This window comes from Vidua macroura, chromosome 3, assembly GCF_024509145.1.
Source record: "Vidua macroura isolate BioBank_ID:100142 chromosome 3, ASM2450914v1, whole genome shotgun sequence".
NCBI classification, from domain to species: Eukaryota; Metazoa; Chordata; class Aves; order Passeriformes; family Viduidae; genus Vidua; species Vidua macroura.
In genome coordinates, this window is record NC_071573.1 from 79744737 (window position 1) to 79764422 (window position 19686).

At 41.7% G+C, this 19686-nt stretch overlaps 1 protein-coding gene across 2 annotated transcripts in view; it reads right to left on the reverse strand.

The window, feature by feature from the left end:
- ZNF292 (zinc finger protein 292) overlaps positions 1 to 2293 on the reverse strand; it is a 50997-nt gene extending 48704 nt beyond the window's left edge. Inside the window, exon 1 of one of the 2 annotated variants that reach the window (XM_053974813.1) lies at positions 2088 to 2293. In XM_053974813.1, the coding sequence (XP_053830788.1) occupies positions 2088 to 2147 (60 nt within the window). In that variant the 5' untranslated portion in view covers positions 2148 to 2293. Of the gene's footprint in view, positions 1 to 1385; positions 1548 to 2087 lie in introns of those variants that run through there. The other variant, XM_053974811.1, reaches the window with a different exon arrangement.
- Between the last annotated feature and the right edge of the window lie 17393 nt (positions 2294 to 19686).

Consider the following 19686-nt stretch of genomic DNA (forward strand, 5'->3'; position numbering starts at 1 on the left):
ATTTAGTAGCAAATCTTCCTGGTTAGTAAGAAGTAGAGACCAGTTTAATCCAGAAGCGACAGATGTGAAATTAGCATGCTACAATGGCCATCAAGAATCAACTCCTTAAGAAACCAAATACAAAATCATAAATAAAACATATTTCAAACCAACCATGTGAATTCACTCTTATCCATTCCACCTCTTAACAATTTGCCTGATTGTCCATGAATGGGCGACAGCAATGTGTAAACAGACACTATCACTTGTATCACCCAGACTATTAAACAAAGTAAAGCTACAGAAGTAGCGGTTTAGAACATGTGGCCTAAAATTTGAGAACTTGTTTTATACGTTGGGCTGCACCTAATGCTGTCCAAGAAAGGATATCTAAGAGAAATCAAGGCCAGGTATAGACATAGATATGACTAAAATTGTCTGCTTTTTTAGCAGTCTGTGGAGCTAGTACCACAAAGTTTGTTTAGGAACGAATACTCAGCAGGTTCACCAGCTCAGAAGAAACACCTGCAAACAAACCCTGCCTTAGGACCAGCCCAAGCTCCGGGAAGCGGGCCTTTTCCCGACGGCTGAATAATTACACACAATGGTGCTTCAAACAGTGCCGGCTCTCCCGAGGTGGGATCGCGCTCCCTGGATAGGGCAAGAAAACGGGGAGCAACACCACAGACCTGCCATCACCACCGGCGACTCTGTATAGTCCACCACCACCTCCACCTTCCCAGCATGGCAGAAACTCCACTATCCCTCCAGTGTACGAGATAGGGAAGGGAGCAGCGGGGAGGAAGAGGGCATGGAGCAGGAGCCCCGCGCCGAGGGATCCGGGACGGACTTCCAGCTCCTGCCCGTCCCCTCGGAGGAGCGGCGGAGCCCCCACCTCCCGGACCGCCGCCTCCCTCCCTTCGCCCCCAGGGGAGGAGGGGTGTCGGAGCGACGGGGACGGGGGGGGCCCCCGGTCCGCCACCGCCAGGAACAAAGGGCCCTTCGATAAGCCGAGCCGCAGAGCACAACAAAGGGGCCTGGAGACCGCGAGAACCGGGGCGGGGGGAGGCGAAGCGGGGGATGGGGATTACGGGCCGGGCCGGAGCGGCAGCGGGCGCCGCTCCGCCTCAGCCCCACAACGAGCGGCGGCGGCGTCGATCGCCCGGCCGGGTCCCGAGCACCGAGTCCCCGCTCCCCCCCTCCCGCTCCGACCGCAGCACCGGGCCGCCGGCTGCGGGTTCCCCGCGGCGGGGGCGGCGCTGGTCCCTCCCGGCGCCCGCGCTCCGGCCTGGCCAAGCTCACACACACACACACACACACATACACACACCCTGCCGGGGAGGGGAGGGAGCGGGCGGGGGCAGGGCACGGAGGAAGGGAAGGGAAAAGGGAAGAGGCGGCCTGACCTGGCAGAGCTGCTTGCAGTACTCGGTGGCCGCCTGCACGGCCGGCTCGCGGCTCTCCCGCAGCCCCTTCTCCAGCTCCAGCAGCCGCTCCCGCAGGCGCCGCAGCTCCAGGAGGTCGCCGCCCGGGCCGCCGCTCTCCCGCTCGGCCTCCTCGTCCGCCATCTTCGCACCCCGCTCCGTCGCGTACGCAGCCCCCCCCCGCCCCCCTTTCCTCCCTGCCTGCCTCCCCCGGCTCCCCCCGCTCCGCTCCCGGGTCACGTGATTACACAATGCCACGTTCCAGGGACGGGGGGTCACGTGCGGAGGAGACGGAGACGCGCGGGAGCGCGCGGGGCGCGCGCGCGCGCGCACCGCCCGCCGTCCCCCCGCGGCGCAAAGGACCGGGGCCGGGGAGGGGGGCGGGGCCTCGCCGCCTCACGTGACGCGACGCCACGCGCGCCGGGGCGCGCGCCCCCGCGCGGCCACGCGACGGGGCCCTCCCCCGCCCGCGCGGCGACGCGTTTTTGGCGGCAAAGCGGCAGCAAATGGCGGCGGCCTCGGCGACGGTGAGGGCGGGTCGGATCGGTCAGTTTCTGCCGCTGTCCCAAGAGTTCAGAATCGTGGAATCAATTCGGTTGGAAAAGACCTCTCAGATCATTGAATCCCACCTATGACGTCAACTAGACCATGGCACTAAGGGTCACATCTGACCCTTCCTCCCACCTGAGAGCGCCATGTGGCACGAGCTGCTGCTGGACGGGCCATGGCCGACACCACTGACATTTTGTGGCTTGTTGATTGCCTCGCCTTTCTTCCTCTGCCAGAAATGTGTTAGCCTCAAGGGTGCCACTGAGGTGTCTTCACGCCTAGATCATCCTGCTTTCATAATTGGAAATGGGAAGTGCGGCTTGGCTGTTCAAATGAAGCAGGTGAGATCTAGAGGTTCTGGAGGGCTTTGTTGCCCTTGCTTGCTGGGCCAAACACGCTCCAGTGATGGACATTGTACTTCCCTGCATCTACTAAATTAGCTGAGGAGACTCCTTCATCGGTCAAAGGTGTTGGAAGTACTGGAGATGGGCCTGAGGCATTGATTCTGGTGAGAAGGAAAACATGGATCTGATGGGCACTGAATTGGCATGGATACATGTTTTGCAGTCTTATAGGCTGCACAGGTCGACGTGTGTTGATGGCTTCACATTCTTCATGTTGCCATTGAGGAAGAGTCCTCCTCATTGCGGAATTGAGGAGGAAATGTGGTACAGCAGCGAGAGCCCTGCCTGAACTGAACTGAATCATTTCTCATAGCCAGCCAACACTGTCTTAAGCTGGGCATTTCACATCATCTGAAAAATGAGGAGCACTGATACTTTACACAAACTTGAATTGGGTGTAACGGTCTTTTGACTAGAAGAGACTACCAGCAGACCCCTAAATATGCCTTTCAGTCTTGCACTGACCCAGGTGCAACTCAATATCCCATACCCACTACCTTATCTTGTATGACCATGGGATTGATTTGATGTTCTCTTATTTTTTGTCACAAAAGACAAATGCCACTACCTACTTCTTGCATGCAGTTCAAAGCTGAGGTGTATGGTGAAATGAACACTTAATCAGAGCTGGGGAGAAAAGAGCTTCTTCCAGGACTGCACCAGTGTTAGTGTGCAAGTGTAGACATTCACAGTGATAGCCCTGAATATGCAATGTTTTGGAGACAGATCTGGGAATCTGGTCCAAAAATAACCACATTTTGGGTCATAGCAGTGAAGCCAAAGTGATATGTTTCTTGTTTCCATACAAGCATCCAAGTAGATATCTTATTTGCAACTTGTAAGCCCGAAACATTTTAAGTTTCTTGACTTTTATTGCACAGGAAATCCATTCTGTTACAAGCAGAAGACTTTCAGCTTTTCCATTTAAGGTTAATATAGTACTGGCTAAATCTGGTTTCTATATGTCCCTCGCTACTAAACCACCTATGACACCAGTACTAGTCAGTCATGCAAATGCTAGAAACAGTGGCATGAAGACTTATTTATTCTTCCTCAATCACTTAATATATTTACAGGATCTAAAATACCTTCTTCTCTGGATAACCCTGTCCTATACTGTGCCGTTTGCAATTATTTTCACTTAAGGGTGAGCCACAATACCCCAGCTGATAGTCTGTCCTTGCTTTAGCTTGCTGTATTGTTTCTGCCTTGCCCAGGGGGTGTTCTGAATTGAGCCCAGGCCAGGAAGGAAGGAAGGAGAAAGGGAGTGTGGGTTTCTCGATCATGCCAAAGGTTAGCACTTGGAGAGGGTAGAGTAAGTGTTGTTTGTTTTGTTCTCCTCAGGGTCAAGAGGAAAATAGTCTGTCCTTCAGTTGTGCTGCCCTGAAGAGGACTAGCACTTAAGCCTCCAGGGGCCTTGTGCAAGGGAGGAACTCCTGTCTTTAATCATGACTCACAGGCAGTGAATTGCAAATCTTATATCTAAGAGACCCAGAAAATAATTATTAAGAGAAGGAATGACCACAAACAGTGGTGAATAACAAAGGAGTTATTTTTTTTCTTTACAACAGTGAGAATGTGATGACAACAACTGATTCAAGCGTGGCAATGGCCTGAGAAAGGGGAAAAGAATAAAGAGCAACTACGAGGCCTTGTTGTTCATCCTGTATTTGACTCCTGGCAGAAGCTACACTGTGGTGGATAGAGCTCATGGAAGAGAAGAGCTGTTGCTTAATGTTGACAGGAGAAAGAGATTGTGCAGAGAAGAGGTTCTTTTCAGATACCTGTTTTCTTCATGGACATGTGGGGCAGGCTATGTGACAGTGGAAGAATGTGAATATAAGAGAGAGGAGGCTTACATTGCAAAAGAAGAATCATTGACTATAAATGTAAATATAGTCAAGTAATTCACTTGCTGTTAGAAGGGAAAATACAGAGAAGAGAGAAGCAGATGAGGAGGATGCATGTATTAGGAAGGACAGTTAAAAGGAGGGATGAAAAAAATGAACTCAACCAAAACAGTCCAAGAACAAAGACTGTGAAGATGGTGAGAAAGAGCAAAAAAAGGATGGAAGACTGGAAGGGAAAGGGACTTTTACACCAGTTCAAAGATAGAATTTTTTGTCAAGAGGACCTGAAAGTCCTTGACTTGAGTGTGCTAGAAATAAAGATTTAAGATAAGGGCTTATAGCAGTAAATATTCCTCACCATCAGAAATTTATTTTCAATTACACTCTTCCCTGTTCTCTTATTCTTCAATTACACTCTTCCCTGTTCTCTTATTCTTGCTGCTTCCTTGACTGATTCATTATTTCCACAGTGTGGTGTTTTCCTAGCTCCATACTTTGATTCTCATGTCCCAAAGCTGTCATTTAGAGGAGGCACATCACATACTCTTTATGTTTTGGGATGCAGGGCCTGGTTAGAAAGGCGCAAGAGATAAAGGAGTCTTCATGACCTAAACTCCCCTGTATGTGGGTTATTTACCTATCAGTTGTTTGAAATAGCTTTAAATATAGAATAAAATTAGCCTCCCACCATTTGATTTTAGGTAGTGGAAGAGGGAAATTGAGCAAGTAGCCCAAGAAGTATCAGAGGTTAGAATGGTGACAGCGAAGAGAAAGGGTTGGAATAGTGATGACAGTGTAGCTTAAACTGTATGTAGCCAGGAGTTGGGAAGAGGACTAACTCTTCCAGGGAGAATGTCATGTTAGCAAGAAACAGCTGTGATATTTGTATATCACTGGAGCCCTGGCAACAAAACTAGATCTTGTAGGGATAACAGAAGATATGACAGAATAAAGATTAGGATGGGATCACACAAATATTAAAACACTCATGGTGTTTGGGAAGTTAAGGGGATTAATGGAGGATTAGAATTTGCAGCGTGGTAGATATTTAAGAAACAAACAGTGACAGGACAAATAAAGTAGAACTTGTTTGAGTTGGTATTGGGAAAATGTGTCAAAGAACTTCTCATAGAGAGTGTGAAGATGTGCTGGAGATGTTTGGCTTCAAGTCTGGAGAGAAATAGTTTTTGGAAGAATAGTTAGGAAAAATACTACTTGGAACAAAAGTAGGTTGATAACTAAGATTCTTAATTTCAAAGGTCAAACTTCAAGAAATTAAGGGAATGAGCTGGTGATAACAAGTGCATTGAAGTGGTTGAGGGCTTGCTTGTGGAAAAAGTTTGGCAGCTGCCAAATCTCTCTGAAAAAACATATCTGTAATTCAAATCTCAAACAAGAGTGACAGTCAGTCCCAGCTTGATAAATAGCCACTTCAAAAGGGTTATTTGGAACAATCAAAAGCTTGAAAGAAATGGAACAATATGATTACTTGAAAAATATTAAGAAGGGTAAGAATAAAGTGAGAATTTTGAGACGCTCAGCTTCCTTTACAAAGGAAATTAAAGCAGGGGCTAATGAGAAAGAAGATATGAAAATGAATGTTTCCACATTTGAGATGAAAGAAAAAAAAACTATCACATACCCATCTAAAACATCAGAAGATCTTTATTCATCCAGAAATCTCCATTAATGGTGTAGGGGGGAAAAAAAGAGCTATAATAAAGAAATGTGCTGATGATACAAAATACTGAGACAATTTCAATATGAGAAGGATCAAGACTAGATGACCTTCCGAACCTTAATAACAGAATGGATTAATTTTAATAACACAACATGCAAGGAGACTGATAGCAATGCTTTCTGCTGGGGAAGAACCTCATTAGCTGGAAGTAACAGTGGGTAGGAAGTGCTCATTGCATTAGTTGAGGATGGCCAACTCATAAATATAATCCAGCTGCAAAAAAAGTTACTAAAATCACATGACATGCCAGGTCAGCTATTTCCATTAGATACTGCAGATAAAAAACATTGGTCTCACCTCATCTGAAATGATTTATGCAATTCTGGTCACTATTATTCAGAGAAGATGAAATCGCACCGCAGGAGGTACAGGGAAGGACTCAAAGAAAGATCAGTAAAATAGAGAATCTGTTTCATGCGAGGAGAGAAAAATGGTTCATTTAGCCTAGAGAAACAAAAGGTGAAAAGAAGTGTAATTTCAGTCTGGAAACAGTAAAAGTAAGCATCAGTTAGGACAAAAGCTTTTCAAGCTGAAGGATGGTAGTGTGTGAAGGAAAATGGGTTAACTGATTATTGAATATGTTGAAACAGACGTAGCTATCATGTTAGACAATAAATAGTGCCATTTCTGAGGCATGTAAGTGTTTCTTCACAAGGTTACAAAAGAAACTTCATGAAAATGGTAGAATGGTAGATTTGTGCAAAGCGATCTGATAATGAAAATTAATTGCAAATAAAACATAAACTCCAAAGGAGGCAAGAAAATTAATCTTGTTTAGTCACATCTTCCTTAATGATGCTGCTGTCTTCTGTCAAGGCTGGGCTCACATTCACCTGTATTCAAAATCACTGATATAGGTCTATATATTACTCAGTAATCAACATAACCTATATGTCTAACAGCAAGAATAAAACCAACTGAGCAGAGCCTGGTCTTAGGTTGTCTTTGCATAAGCTGGGGGAAGAAATGGAACAAGTTTTTGCAATATCCATTTTCAGGTTGCAGAAAGGAGCAAATTAATGATGAAGGAGAACAGCACATTTGAAAATACAGCCTGGGTTATGGCTTGAGCTGTTTTTTTCAGAAGGAAATATTACAAAATATTTTCAGAGCTATTTTAAAAGCAAGGGAGTGGATATGTTCTCATTTACATAATTTAATACAAACCACAGTGCTAATACCTGTAATTAATGGTGCTTTTCTACTTTTCTAATTGTGTTTTCTGTTTATCATTTTCCTTTGTTCACTTTCCAGTGCACACTGCCCAAATCCTCAATAGTTTAGTTCTCATTAAGAGAATCTAGCAGAGTTCTAGCTATACCTTTAAAAATTATTAAGAGAAAGAAATTGTGTCCTGGAGATGGATGTGTTTTCCCATCATTGCATTATTTTCTTCATTCTCTTCCCCATTTGGCAAGATTTGGCTTTTCAGTTAGGAGGAGTCCACAGAAACACTAGAAACACTTTCCTTTTTTGTGTCTAAGAACTGAATCTTTTTCATGAGTATGGAAGAAAGGGATTGGACGCTAGGATAGGGCAGTTCTTGTAAAACAAGTTGGGGAGGAAGAGGAGAGAGTATAATTTAAAAACTGATTATCCTGCTAATAGGCAAAGGAAGAATTTACTTGTAGGTGTAAGGTCAGTTAAAAGAACATTTTGTTTTTCCTGTTGATCTGCATTCTGCATGATTCCTGATTCTTCATTATTTAGCTGTTTTATAACCAGTTAATTACTTAGTGTAGTAACCAGTTAATTACTAGTGACACCCATCTCTTTGCTATGATAAAGCAAAGACTGCTTCTCAAGAACATGTTTTACAGCAACACATTTATTTTTTAAAAACATATTTCATTGCATTTTTCAGCAAATTAATATTGAAAATCTTTGGTAAAATATAGATCCCTGTGTCAATAGACAGAAAAAATGGTACAACCTGCAAATGGTAGGAGGATGAGGTACAGGGATGGACTTTAAGAAGAGGTAGTATAAATGTTCTGTAATCTCTTATCATTCTCTGACTGGTGATGAACTACATATACTGCCTGTTACAGCAATATTGATTGCAATCAGATGATAAAATCATTGCACAGAAAAAGAAACCACTGCAGTGAAAATGAAAAGATGGAAATTTAATGAATTCTTGATTAAAAAATGATTTCTTGGAATTAAAACCTCATTCTTATAGCTGAGAGTTAGTCATGGGAATAACAAAATGCTGAAAAAAATGTAACCAGTTAAGAATTTGTTTCAAATTACGTATTTATCTTCAACAGCCATCCCACACTTTTCATCTACGTTCCTTATGCTACAAATTTTCCTCACTCAGAGCCTTAGATTTACTTACAATTAATCCACTGGTATAGTGATGGAGATTCTTGCTGGAATGCATTAACTTCCTCTGTTAAATCCTCCCTCAGGCAAACCTCTTGAAAAATATTTCCTTTGTCTAGTACACATAGTTTAGTAACTCCTGTCTTATAGTGAGATAGCAATTCTTTTGCAGTGATTTATGCATACCATCCAAATACAAAACCTGCATTAAATTATGTTACATTAAAAGATCTGAGACGTGCATGCCATTACTTAGGCACCATTGTGCAAGGAAAAATGTGGGTCTGATCCTGTTGCAGCTCAAGCCCATGCTTACAGAAACAGCAAATCAGTGTGACGTGGACTTGCAATGATGTAGCAATACTCAGTAACTTTTGGCTTACAGAGACCAAACAGCCTTTCAAACTCACTGATGACCATGTACACCTTTAGTATTTTTATTAAGCATACAAACAAAGTTGTGTGGCATTTCAAAAGAAGCAGGCTCAGGACTTCTGGAGGGAAGATTTTACAGCCTCTAACATAGCTTGTTTAAATGCTTCTCAGTCTGAACTGTTTGATTGGATTCATAGTATTCTACTTAAATCCCTGCTGGAAATTCATCTGATCTTTGTTCTTTCTCTAGTTGTCACAGTGGAACAATAGCCACCAAATCTTCTATAGCAGCTTACTACATTTTTGAGTGCCACTATAATACCTCTCCTTGAGCTCTTTATTTCACAACTTACTGCCATATTTCTAAGCCACATAAACCTCATTCCTTTAGCTCTCCTCACAGCTGGTATTTCCTACTTTCCTTGCTGTCATATGTGTACCTCACCCGCAGTGATGGAGTGCAGTTTTTATTTCTTGGGGCACAGTGTCCAGTGCCCAACTCAGTTCTCATTTGCTGGGACTTTGCCAGAGCTAAGTGGAATGATTACTCTTTGTGTCATCTATTACATTGTTTGCTCTAGTTTGTGATCTCCCTGATTGTTTTCTGCCTACACAGTCGTTTCCTATTCTATATTTAAATTTCTGCCCTCATTTGATTTCTCTTTCCAAAGTGTTGTCTGGTTTGTATTTTCTCTGATTGATTTTAGGCTGACTCTTCAAGACCCATTTTTAGTGCTATTTGCATCCTTCACAGCACTTTGCCACTTTACCCAAGCTGATATCACTGCCAAACTGTGTCAGTGCACCCACATGCCATCACCCAGGCTGTTAAATGGATGTGGGGTATAAAACTGTTCCCAGGATGACGTACTGTGGGACTTCTCCTGAGAAAGCTTCCCAGAATGACAACAAACCATCAATTACTGCACTTTGAGAGCAATTTTACAAATGTTGTGCACCTACAGGGTTGCTACTTATCTCTGGAATGCACTGATGTGGCTTACTTGGTAAAATGCTGTGTGGAACAATGTCAAAAGCTTGTCATTGTCATGATGCATCATATCTGCTATTTGCACTTATTTGTTAAAGCAATTATCCTGTCAGAGAATGAGATTAGTATCAATTGATACAATTTTTCTCATGACTAACCCATTTCAACTGGTTTTTAATAATTATCATAATCTTCCATGTATTTACCGATTTTTTATTTAATAATTTGTTCCATTTCAGGGGATAAAAGTTAGGTTGACAATATAAAATGCTCTATGTTCTCTATTCTCTCTTCTAAAAATAAGTATTTCATTTATACTTTTCTACAGTTTGAACCTTCCTTGCTTGCTGTTATTTCTTGAAAATCGTCATTAATGATTCAAACACTACTTCACTTAGCTCTCTGAACATTCATAGTTAATTTCTTCAAAGCCCACTAATTTAGCCACCTCTAACTTCCCCACAAAACCCTCCCCCGCCCCGCTAAGTATTAAAGAGTTGGACTCTCTAAGCCTGTACTTGACAATCCCAATACCGTTCTGCAACATGTTGCTTAGTGTCAAAAAATTGTTGTAATCAGCAAAGCGTGTGTGCTTGTTTACACCCCGCTCGGCCAACGTGTAAGTACATGATTAAATGCCTCTGAAATCTCTGGGACTTGCGACATTACCGAACTTAATGAGACTTCACAGCGGCGCCTGCTCTGCAAACAATGCAGACTGCTCTCTTGGGGACCTGGCGTGCTCCCCTGCCCTGAGCTGTGTTTGAATGTCTGCTGGCTGTTGGATATTATCTCTGAGCACCCCGGGATCCCGTGTTGCTCGGGCGGCAGCGCAGAGCTGAGCGGGGCCACCGCTGGCTGCTGCGAGGTGTTGAGCCCGGGCGTGTGCCAGCCTCGCCTCAAGCGCCGAGTCTCGGCTGTGGCCGCGGGCAGATCGATCGTGTCAGCTCCACCCCGAGCAGGGAAACCTGTGCAGAGGCGCCTGGAACGTGCTGATCCTGAGTACAGCAGCAATCCAGCATCGGGTCTTGCTGTGACTCCCATGACAAGCCTCGCTTCTCAGCTGAACACAGTCATTCAGATGTGGCAGCGCGCTGCCGTGTCTCTGCTGCTTTTGTGACGGAACCCGTGTGTTGATATGGGGCCGTATGACAGCCTGGATATCCTGGGGACATTTGGTGCCTGCAGAATGCCTCTGGATCCTCTGTCGATACCTGCCTTGGCGTTTTTAAACCTGTTTTCAGAACCTCGGTGTCTGTAGTGGTGCTCTGACAAATAGGGAGTAGATAGAGTAAATTTAGGTGGGCTGCTAAAAGGTGAGGTTTTGGTTTTTTGGGGCTTATTTTGAGCCTTATCTGCTCAAATATAAGAATCTGAAGTGCAGCTGTACATGTTTACATCTGAGATAGATGTCTAGCTTTCCCTTATAACCAAGGAGAGTGGCCAATTTGTCTTGGCCTGAGATAGTTGTCACAAATAGGTCTAAAAGTGCCCTTTCCCCTGCTTTTGATTCTGAGGGAATCTAGAAAGTCAGTTCAGCTGTCTGTCTGGAATTACAGTTGCTTCTGTCTGATGAGGCAAATCTCAGGCTCATTCATTCAAGTAAACTTTGCAGAATATGTGTAGCCATACCTTCAAAGATGCATTCCAAATATGGTAAATAATGAAAGTATCAGTTCATATCCACGCATGCTTTTTTCCCCCCCCTAATTTCCTTCCCCGCTCGTTCCTCTGCATTAAATTTTATTTTGTTAGACTTTAATTTGCTAGACTGGTGAATCACTTACTCCATGGTTAGCGCTTGCTCATTCCTCATTTGTAACTGGCACTGATCACAACTTTGTATGTAGGATTTGGTTGAGTGGGAGGGAAGGCATGTGCGTAGGATTCATATTTCTTCTTGGAAACATTTGCTAGACCACCACCCAGAAACTTGTGACCCAGTACTTGTTCACAGGCAGCAAGATGAGTAATTCCAATATAAACTGATGGTAATCACAGAGGACTCTCTTGTAAACCCCAGGAAACTGAACCCATCACTCACTACATCCCCTGTCCTCCCTGTTTGCACTGAGCAATTCTGCAAGGTGTGTTCTGAGAATACTAATCATATGTTTGTGAGTACTAATTCATTATTTGCTTAATATAGGTTTTTAAAGCATAGTGCTATGGATGTCAGTCTGAAAAAGTTCCCAAGAATGTTTCTTCCTCTGTTTTCACTGCACATTAAAGCAGCATTGGTGGAAGACTTAAAGCAAACAGCCAGGAAACTGTTAAAACACAAAGATATTGGCACCGAGCTTTACTTTTCTCTGTCAGAGTGAGCTGATTTCACACACACGACCCTTTAAACCAATAAATCAATGGTAAACTTGTGACCTTATTTGCTGTAATGAATCACTTGTATTGCCCTTTCTGCAGCATATCAAACAGCAGCAAATCTGGTTTCACTGGCCAGTGCACTCTGCCTGGTTCAGTGCTGCAGTGAAGCTCTGTTTAAATTAAAAATGTATGTTTGAGTTTGACAAGGCATATCAAATGTTAACATTTGTTCCCTAGTCATACTTCTTCTTGGTAGTATTTGGTCCTAGCCAGTAGAAGTAGCAAAGCTGTACTATCTCTGAATTCCCTACCTAACATCTAGATATGGCTTTTTAAATGTTTTTTTTTTTAAACTACCAAAAAAAACTGTAAAGGATATTAGCAGGGAAAAAAAATACAGTCAATTAACAAGTGGTGACACTGAAATGTTTTTATTAGCTTGCTAGTCAAAAGGTCTGACTGCCTTCTTAAAGTAGCATGTAGTGCACTCTCAGATATCAACATTATGAAGCTGGAGCTGAAGGTTTATTTTAAAGATTTTGTATGGCACTTGCCAGCATGACTTTTTGCCAGTCTGTAAGTATCTGCCTCTACCAAGGACTCTACAAGCTGACAATCCTCAATGCGTATTTCTATGATTTCAAACCTGATATTGTTAAATGCATTTTGTGTTAGTCTGTGGACTTCTCTACACCTATCAGACTCTAGGTCCTGGTGAAGTTACTCCTACCTGTGAATAGCTCTGGGAAGGTGATTATGTTCCTGAAAGTCTGCTGCTCTTGCAGCATCATCCTTTCAAAGGATACAGGGCATTCCCTTCTCAGTATCAAGCAAGCAGAGTGTTGGTCTGTAGTTGTTATATTGTCTAGGACCATACATCATGGATAAAAATAATTTGGATAGAAGGATAGCCTTTACTTCAGAGAATTTTCAAGCTCAATACCCACTAAAAGAGTTTACAAAGAACAGAGACAAAGAAAAAGAATGTGGGAGGCAATTAGCAGATAAGATAAATCCTCATTTTCCTCCCCTTTTTAACCTCCTGGATATGTTGTGGGAAGTTACAGAGAACTTCTACTTACAGCATGTCTCTTAGGTTTTCTAAATGCAAAAGAAAAAAACATGATTATATTCATTCCAGCATATTAGACAAAACATTAATGATGCTTTGCACTGGATTCATCTAGTTCATTGTGAATATTTTTTAAAAAATTGATATGATTGATAAGCCAGCTTTCTTGACCTGTCTGTAAGCAGTGGAGAGAAGCAAGCAGTTGTAGGGCATCACTCATTTTATTCTAAGGCGAGAGCTAAGACAGACCATGCCTGTGTCTTTCAGCTGACTGCCAGAGCAACCAGCATGGACACTGGCTGTCTGTACTGCACATGTCCAAAGCTGAGGGGATTTGAATCCCACTGGGGTAGCTTTTTTTCCTTCTGTGCACTTGTGCAAGGGTAAAATACCAATAATCTATACTTCTTGACAGCTTACTACTGAAGTGTGCGCAGAATGTTGCACAAAGTAATTCCTGAGTATTGAAGCAGGGAGTGATCCTCTGAAGCATTTCCTACTGTATTTTTCATGTCTGAAAAGAGGACACACACACACCATCTAGATCATCTGAACAGGAGACTATTCAGTCATTTCTCAGATCTTTCATTTTGTGTTCTAAACTTACCTTAAGAAATAGTGTGGATCAAAAAGTAATGTAAAATAGCAGTGTTACATTTTTTCCTGGTTTTCAGACTGCCTTCCCTTGCCTTCTCCCTCCTCCAAAACTTACAGCTTAGACCTTTATAGTCTACTTATATAGGCATTTAGCCTAAAATTGAGATGTAAATTTAATGGATTGCTGGCCCCTGAAGACAGCCATGTAATATTGTTGGCAGCATATGCTTACTGTTCTGCTGTGTGAGAATGGCTACATTTCAACAATGTGGGAAATTAAATATCCAGTATTCAAAGCACTGTAAGTTCCACTTTGAAGTGTTATTATGTAAATGTAAGCCCTTTTTATTTCTGATAGACAACAATACAGAGGTGGGCAACACTGGCTCACTTTGCTTTCCAACATGGCATTAATTATAACACTCTAGCCCATTTTCCATGTGCTGACTCACACCAATAGCCAAATACCATGTCTAATTTCCTTTATTAGTTGCTCTGATAGTCTCTGGCAAATGTGAAACAAATGCTGTGCACAGTTCCTCCAAAGGGCAGGTGGCTGTATGAAGGGATGGCTTAGATATGATTAGAATAGACCACTGTGAGTGAGGGAAATGACCTGCTGCACTACGTAGACCTAAAAATTTTGGTGAAGCCCAGAATATTAGTTTGACATCTGATGGCTTAAGAAAAATGCCCAAGTGGGTTGAACTGAAGGAGTTTAGGGGAACAACTTTAGTCCCCCAAAGCCAGTATGAGATGGTGAGCTCTCCAGGGCAGGGGACCATTATCTGCTTGTTCTCTGTGTGGGTTTCTTAGGTGCTGCTGCAATATGGAACTTAGGAATGGTGAATTTTTTATTCAGCCAGATTACCTGGCAGCCAGTTTTCTCTGTGCAGTGACAGTAAGAGAGGGTAACAGCAACCTGGTAATGATCCTCTTGGTGATGTGATAGAAATAACCTGTTTTTTTCAGGAAACTTTTCCCAGCTAAGTTTCTATGTCAGTGCATTTTTAAAATTATCAGCAATGTAGGCTACTTCTTGCTTCATGCAATTTGATTGGAATTTGAGGTACTTGAGCATTTTTTCTGCTTTTGTTTGTAAATCAAGAAATACAGTTCTATGAAATGTAAAAGCAATTAATAATATAAACCTCTACTGATATAAGAGGTGATACAGTGAGATTATGAAAGCATTCAGATTTGGGGCTAGAAAAGGATAATAGCTAATTGACTGAGTAATTATTACTGTATAAGATAATGAGGGTTGCTGAAATAGCTAGTTGTATAAATGAGACATCCTGCATTATTGATCAGACTTCTTTGTTTTAGCTGCACAAGAGATGTACATTTCACTTTTACATGGCTATTTATCAAGTCTAAACCTCACATGCAATGATGCATTCATATGGTTTGAGGGTGTGTGTGTGTGTGTTTTGTGGGGTTTTTTTTCAAGAAAAGGGATAAAAGTTGAAATATGTTTTTTTTTTAAGGCAGCATTATCCATCTCTCATGGGCTACCCTTGTGGGGCTACCCTTGTGGTGCAGGAACATATTCATTGACATAATTGGTTTGATCCATAGTCTATGCAGTCCAGTGGTTTACCTCTGTCTGATAATAAATAAATTAATAATATTTACTGTTTCAGGAGTCTAACAACTCAACTTCAACTCAGCAGCATTATACAGCACAGGAACGGACCTTCCTGACCTTGTAATCTTGTTTAGTCATCTTATGAGGTGTAGTTACTTTTATTAATTAAAAGTAGAGAATAAGAATATTGAAATGCAATCTCTAAAGCCCTTGAAGTTAAACCTACATGTTAATGACATTTTGTTTGCTGTCCCACAATGCTGTGAGAATTGTAATATTATCTATTCTAAATTTGCTCAAAGGAATTGGATTTCAAATAAACCTATTAATAAAAGAAGCATGAAAACAGAGCTAAACAGGAGTCATCATCCTATTAGCACTGTAAGTTGCCTAATAACAAGCAATGATTAAACATTTTGACTTTGAAAATCACAGTAAGAAAGGGGAAGAAATATATCTATTCCTTATAATCTTTCTGATTTTCTTCAGTGGCACTGTTTTTACTTATCTTGCATGAAGTAATGTTCATTGCACATATTTCTGAAGTGCCATAGTCCATAATATTAATTCCATTAAAAACAAACAAAAAAAAATGTATTAGTGAGCCCGCTTTACACTATGATTTTAGAATAGGAGAGGCTTTTCAGTCAATTATTTATGTGCAATAAGTACTGAAAGACTTATTGTCTCAGAATAATCAATGTTTGGCTGAAGCTTGAGAACACTAATAGCTAATCTTAAAAGTCTTGATCCAGTGTCATTTGAAATAATGGCAGAACTTCTGTCAATTTTAAACAAAGGAGGCTGAGGCCAAGAAGTATTTCTTTGAGAGATTATTTCAGATAATCAGTTGAAACCATCTGTAAAAGAATAGAAAATCTGACTTTCACTCTTTGCATAATACAGTATGAAGTATTTCAGCAGAAGGGAGCTCCTAATGGTGTGTATTTTCTGGGGGGGTGGGGTCTTTTTTACAGATATATATATATATGTACACACACATGTACATGTAACACATGCACTGAGCTGGTGTTACTGTCTCTGTGAATAAACTGATGGCAGCTAAAAAAATTAAGATCAAAATGAGAAGGAGTAGGGAGACTCTGTGGAATACTGAAATACCTGCATATCTCTGTATTTAATACTCAAGTTACTTCTTTTGTTCCTTTGAATCCCCAGCAATTTTTTTTTTCTCTCCAGGATATGCTCTCACTCATTCTGGTTGTTCTCTCTCTTCAGCCATCCTGATAATTTGCTTAAGTCAGTGCAGAGCAGCTTGGGATATGTGGGATCCTCTCTCCTCCTAGGAACATCTGGAAGATAGCATAAGAAATTAAGGAAGTGACACCCAAAATGCAGAAGATAGTACCACTGCTACAGGATGCCTTCTGGTGCAGGGTCTGGTGCAGGCTCTCACTTGTGGCTGCTGTGTCAGCCTGTAGGGCAGGGCTGGACAAAGATATCAAGGAAGCATTTGAAGATTGCAAGGGAGAAGGAAAGAGGAGTTTCTGGCATTTAGTGAGCATTCCATTCTCTCAGATGGAGTACTGCTCTTTTCTGATTTTGCACAAATGATGAAGAGTGGATTTTGGCTGTATTTGGAGGAAGTTCTGAAATGTAATTTAATTATTATTTAAAAAAAATCCTCCAAAGCTCAACCTGCTCATCCATCCAAGCCAAAAATGCTATCCAAACTTCATTTTAAAGGTTTTTCCTCCTCATTTACTTGTCAGCAGGGATTAGGGAGATCAATAAAGAAGGCAGGGGTGAACACAGTAGTAATTAAAAAAAACAAAAGTTAGGTGTGCTCTCTACAGTCTTTTCTGCTGGAGTATGGTATAGTAAACCTTGTCTTACCCTTATTAAAAGAGGCAGATTCTGTTTAACAGTGCTAATATGTAAACACACTTGGAGGGTGTGTTTCTGTTTATGGATAGAGTGGACTTATTTTTGAACACAAGCATTTGTTTTCTGAAGCAAGAGAGCCCTTCCCCAGTCTTTTACAGACAGTGCTGGGTGGCAAAGTAGAAAAGCTTTCCTCTAGCAAGGAAGAGGCATCATCAGGAAGCAGCCTGCAGATAAGCAGATATCTCTAAGTAGGGAAGTAGGACAGATACCCTGAGACAGCATCTGGCAGAGCTACGGAGGAGACGTGAGCTCTCCTTTCCAGAGACAGCCAGAGAAGGAGCTGTAGGGACCCAGCTCCTAGAAAAGAGCCAAAAGTTCTGCAGCTTCATAATATTTAGGTTCTGAGCTCACGCTGATTTCAGCCTTAACAAATGCTATATTTAGTGTCACATATGTTCCTTAATAGAGTCCCAATCCAATTTAGGAACGTACTGCCCCAAAGAAACTTGGAAATTTTAGCAATTCATTGCATTTTTCTAATGCAGAATGGCAAAATACTGATCTTGGCAAAGCATATTCGATGGTCCAGTTTGGGGTACATATTTAACCTATATTTTTATCCATATGCTTGTACTGACCATAAAATCATTATATCAATGTGGCAAAAATACTTGTGAGAGTATCGCTCTAGTTAATAAACTAGAAGGTGCCCTCTCCCCCTCCAAAACAGTGAGCCACGTTCTCTCATTTCTCATTCAGTCACACATTAAGACAGATTTGACCAAGTATTTTTAGTTGGAGATTTGGAGCGGCTAAAGTAAGAAATCCTCTTAATAAATATAGGAGCTTTTTTTAAACTATCTTTTATACCAGTGTAATTCCATTGACTTCACAAGATTTTTTCCTAATACATTCTGATAGGGAAAGAGTAGCAGGTTGTGGGCTTTTTTTTTTTTTTCCACTGTGGGGATAACATTGTCACTGTGCTTAAATCCTTCTGATGAAATAAACGTTTTGCATAGCTTTTGCTTTTTACTAGTAGATGATTTGCTACAATACATGGGAAAGTATCAAATATACAATACAAATTTTACTTATTTTCATTGTTATGAAAACAATTTTCTAGCTTTTGTGAAGCATTACAAACCATCCTGGCTTTCCCAAAGGACTGCAAGCTGAGGTGAGTATAAAATGGGCAGGACAGAGGCACTTTATAAACTTCAGCAATTTTCATCGATTTGCTTTGAATGACAAGAAATATTAAGTTTCTGTCTTCCAGGGAAACACTTCTCAATAAACTATGTTTACCAATAGCTCTCAAATTTCAACTGTATGCTTTTATTATTAAATTAAGCAAAAATTGTGGGGAGAGAGACTTTTTTAAAATTTATTTATCTTTTATTAGACCAGCACACATTTTTGAAAAAAAAAGCCAGACAAACTTACACGTGCAGAAATCCATCTTCAGTTGTGAAACAGGAGCCAATTTCAAGCCAAGCGTAGGCTGGGGACAATTGTCTTGAGTTTAACTTCGTTACAGTGATGAGTTGAACAAATGGAAGAGAAAAAGGTGTCTGACACCTTGAAGCAGACGAGGTTGTTAGTGAAGGTAGAGGTGATAAAGGTTGCGATAAATGTGTCTGAAGTAGCAAATGGAGTCTGGGGGTGTTGCTGTGATTAAGAAGAGAGTCAGAGCAAGGGAGAAGAAAACTGAAGATCAGAAATCGACAGAGGTGCAATTCACCAAGTCCAACTATACAATAAATTTTTGGTAAGAGACTGATTGTTTTGTGAATAAAAGCCTCATTTTCATAGGAACACGAGAAGCTGCAGGGGGTCTCTTTCAATATCCTGTCTCCATCAGTGTGTGACACAAAGCAGGTCCTTAAAAGATAATTTTAAGCCTTTGGGTGTTTAAGAATTTTTTTAAGCTATAAAACATTAGTAAATCTCTCTGGGTGGAACAGTGAGCAGTCCAAGGTAGCTACGCTGGGCTCTCAATGATGAAAAATAGGCACACGGTAAAAGTGGCTTAATCTTGTGCTGAAATAGATGTTTAGGGCTGTTTCTCTCCATTGTCTGTAAGGCAATCCAGAGTGAGTAACTAGGCTTTAGGCACTTCACTTCTGCAGTGAGCTTTTACACCTGAAGTGAACTCTCCAGGACATGGAAACACAGCAGGGTCTTGAGCTCCGACCCAAGGCTGTCTGCACTGCCAGGGGCTGTTCCCAAAAGGTGTTTGAATGTTGGCCTCCCCTTGAAAAGAGGAAGGGAAACCTCCAGTGGATGAAAGCCTGGCTGTACCTCTTGGCCTCGTTGCCAGAAGGCAGAGTAGGACCCGTCCTATTTAGCCAGCATCTACACAGACTCTGTCACTTGAAATTGAGGGCTCTAAGAGTCTCTAAGCTGCCCTCTGATGCAGTTTTCAGAAGTGCCTCCATTGCATTAGCTTTATTCTAAAAACAAGATAAGATCCTGCCAAAAATCTTACCTTTATAAAGGTATTCCTTCTGTGTTTATCCATGCATTCATTTTCTGGACATTAAATTCAAATGGAGAATTTACAAACTAGTATTTCTTCTAAATGTTTGTATCAATCACTGTTGCTCTGT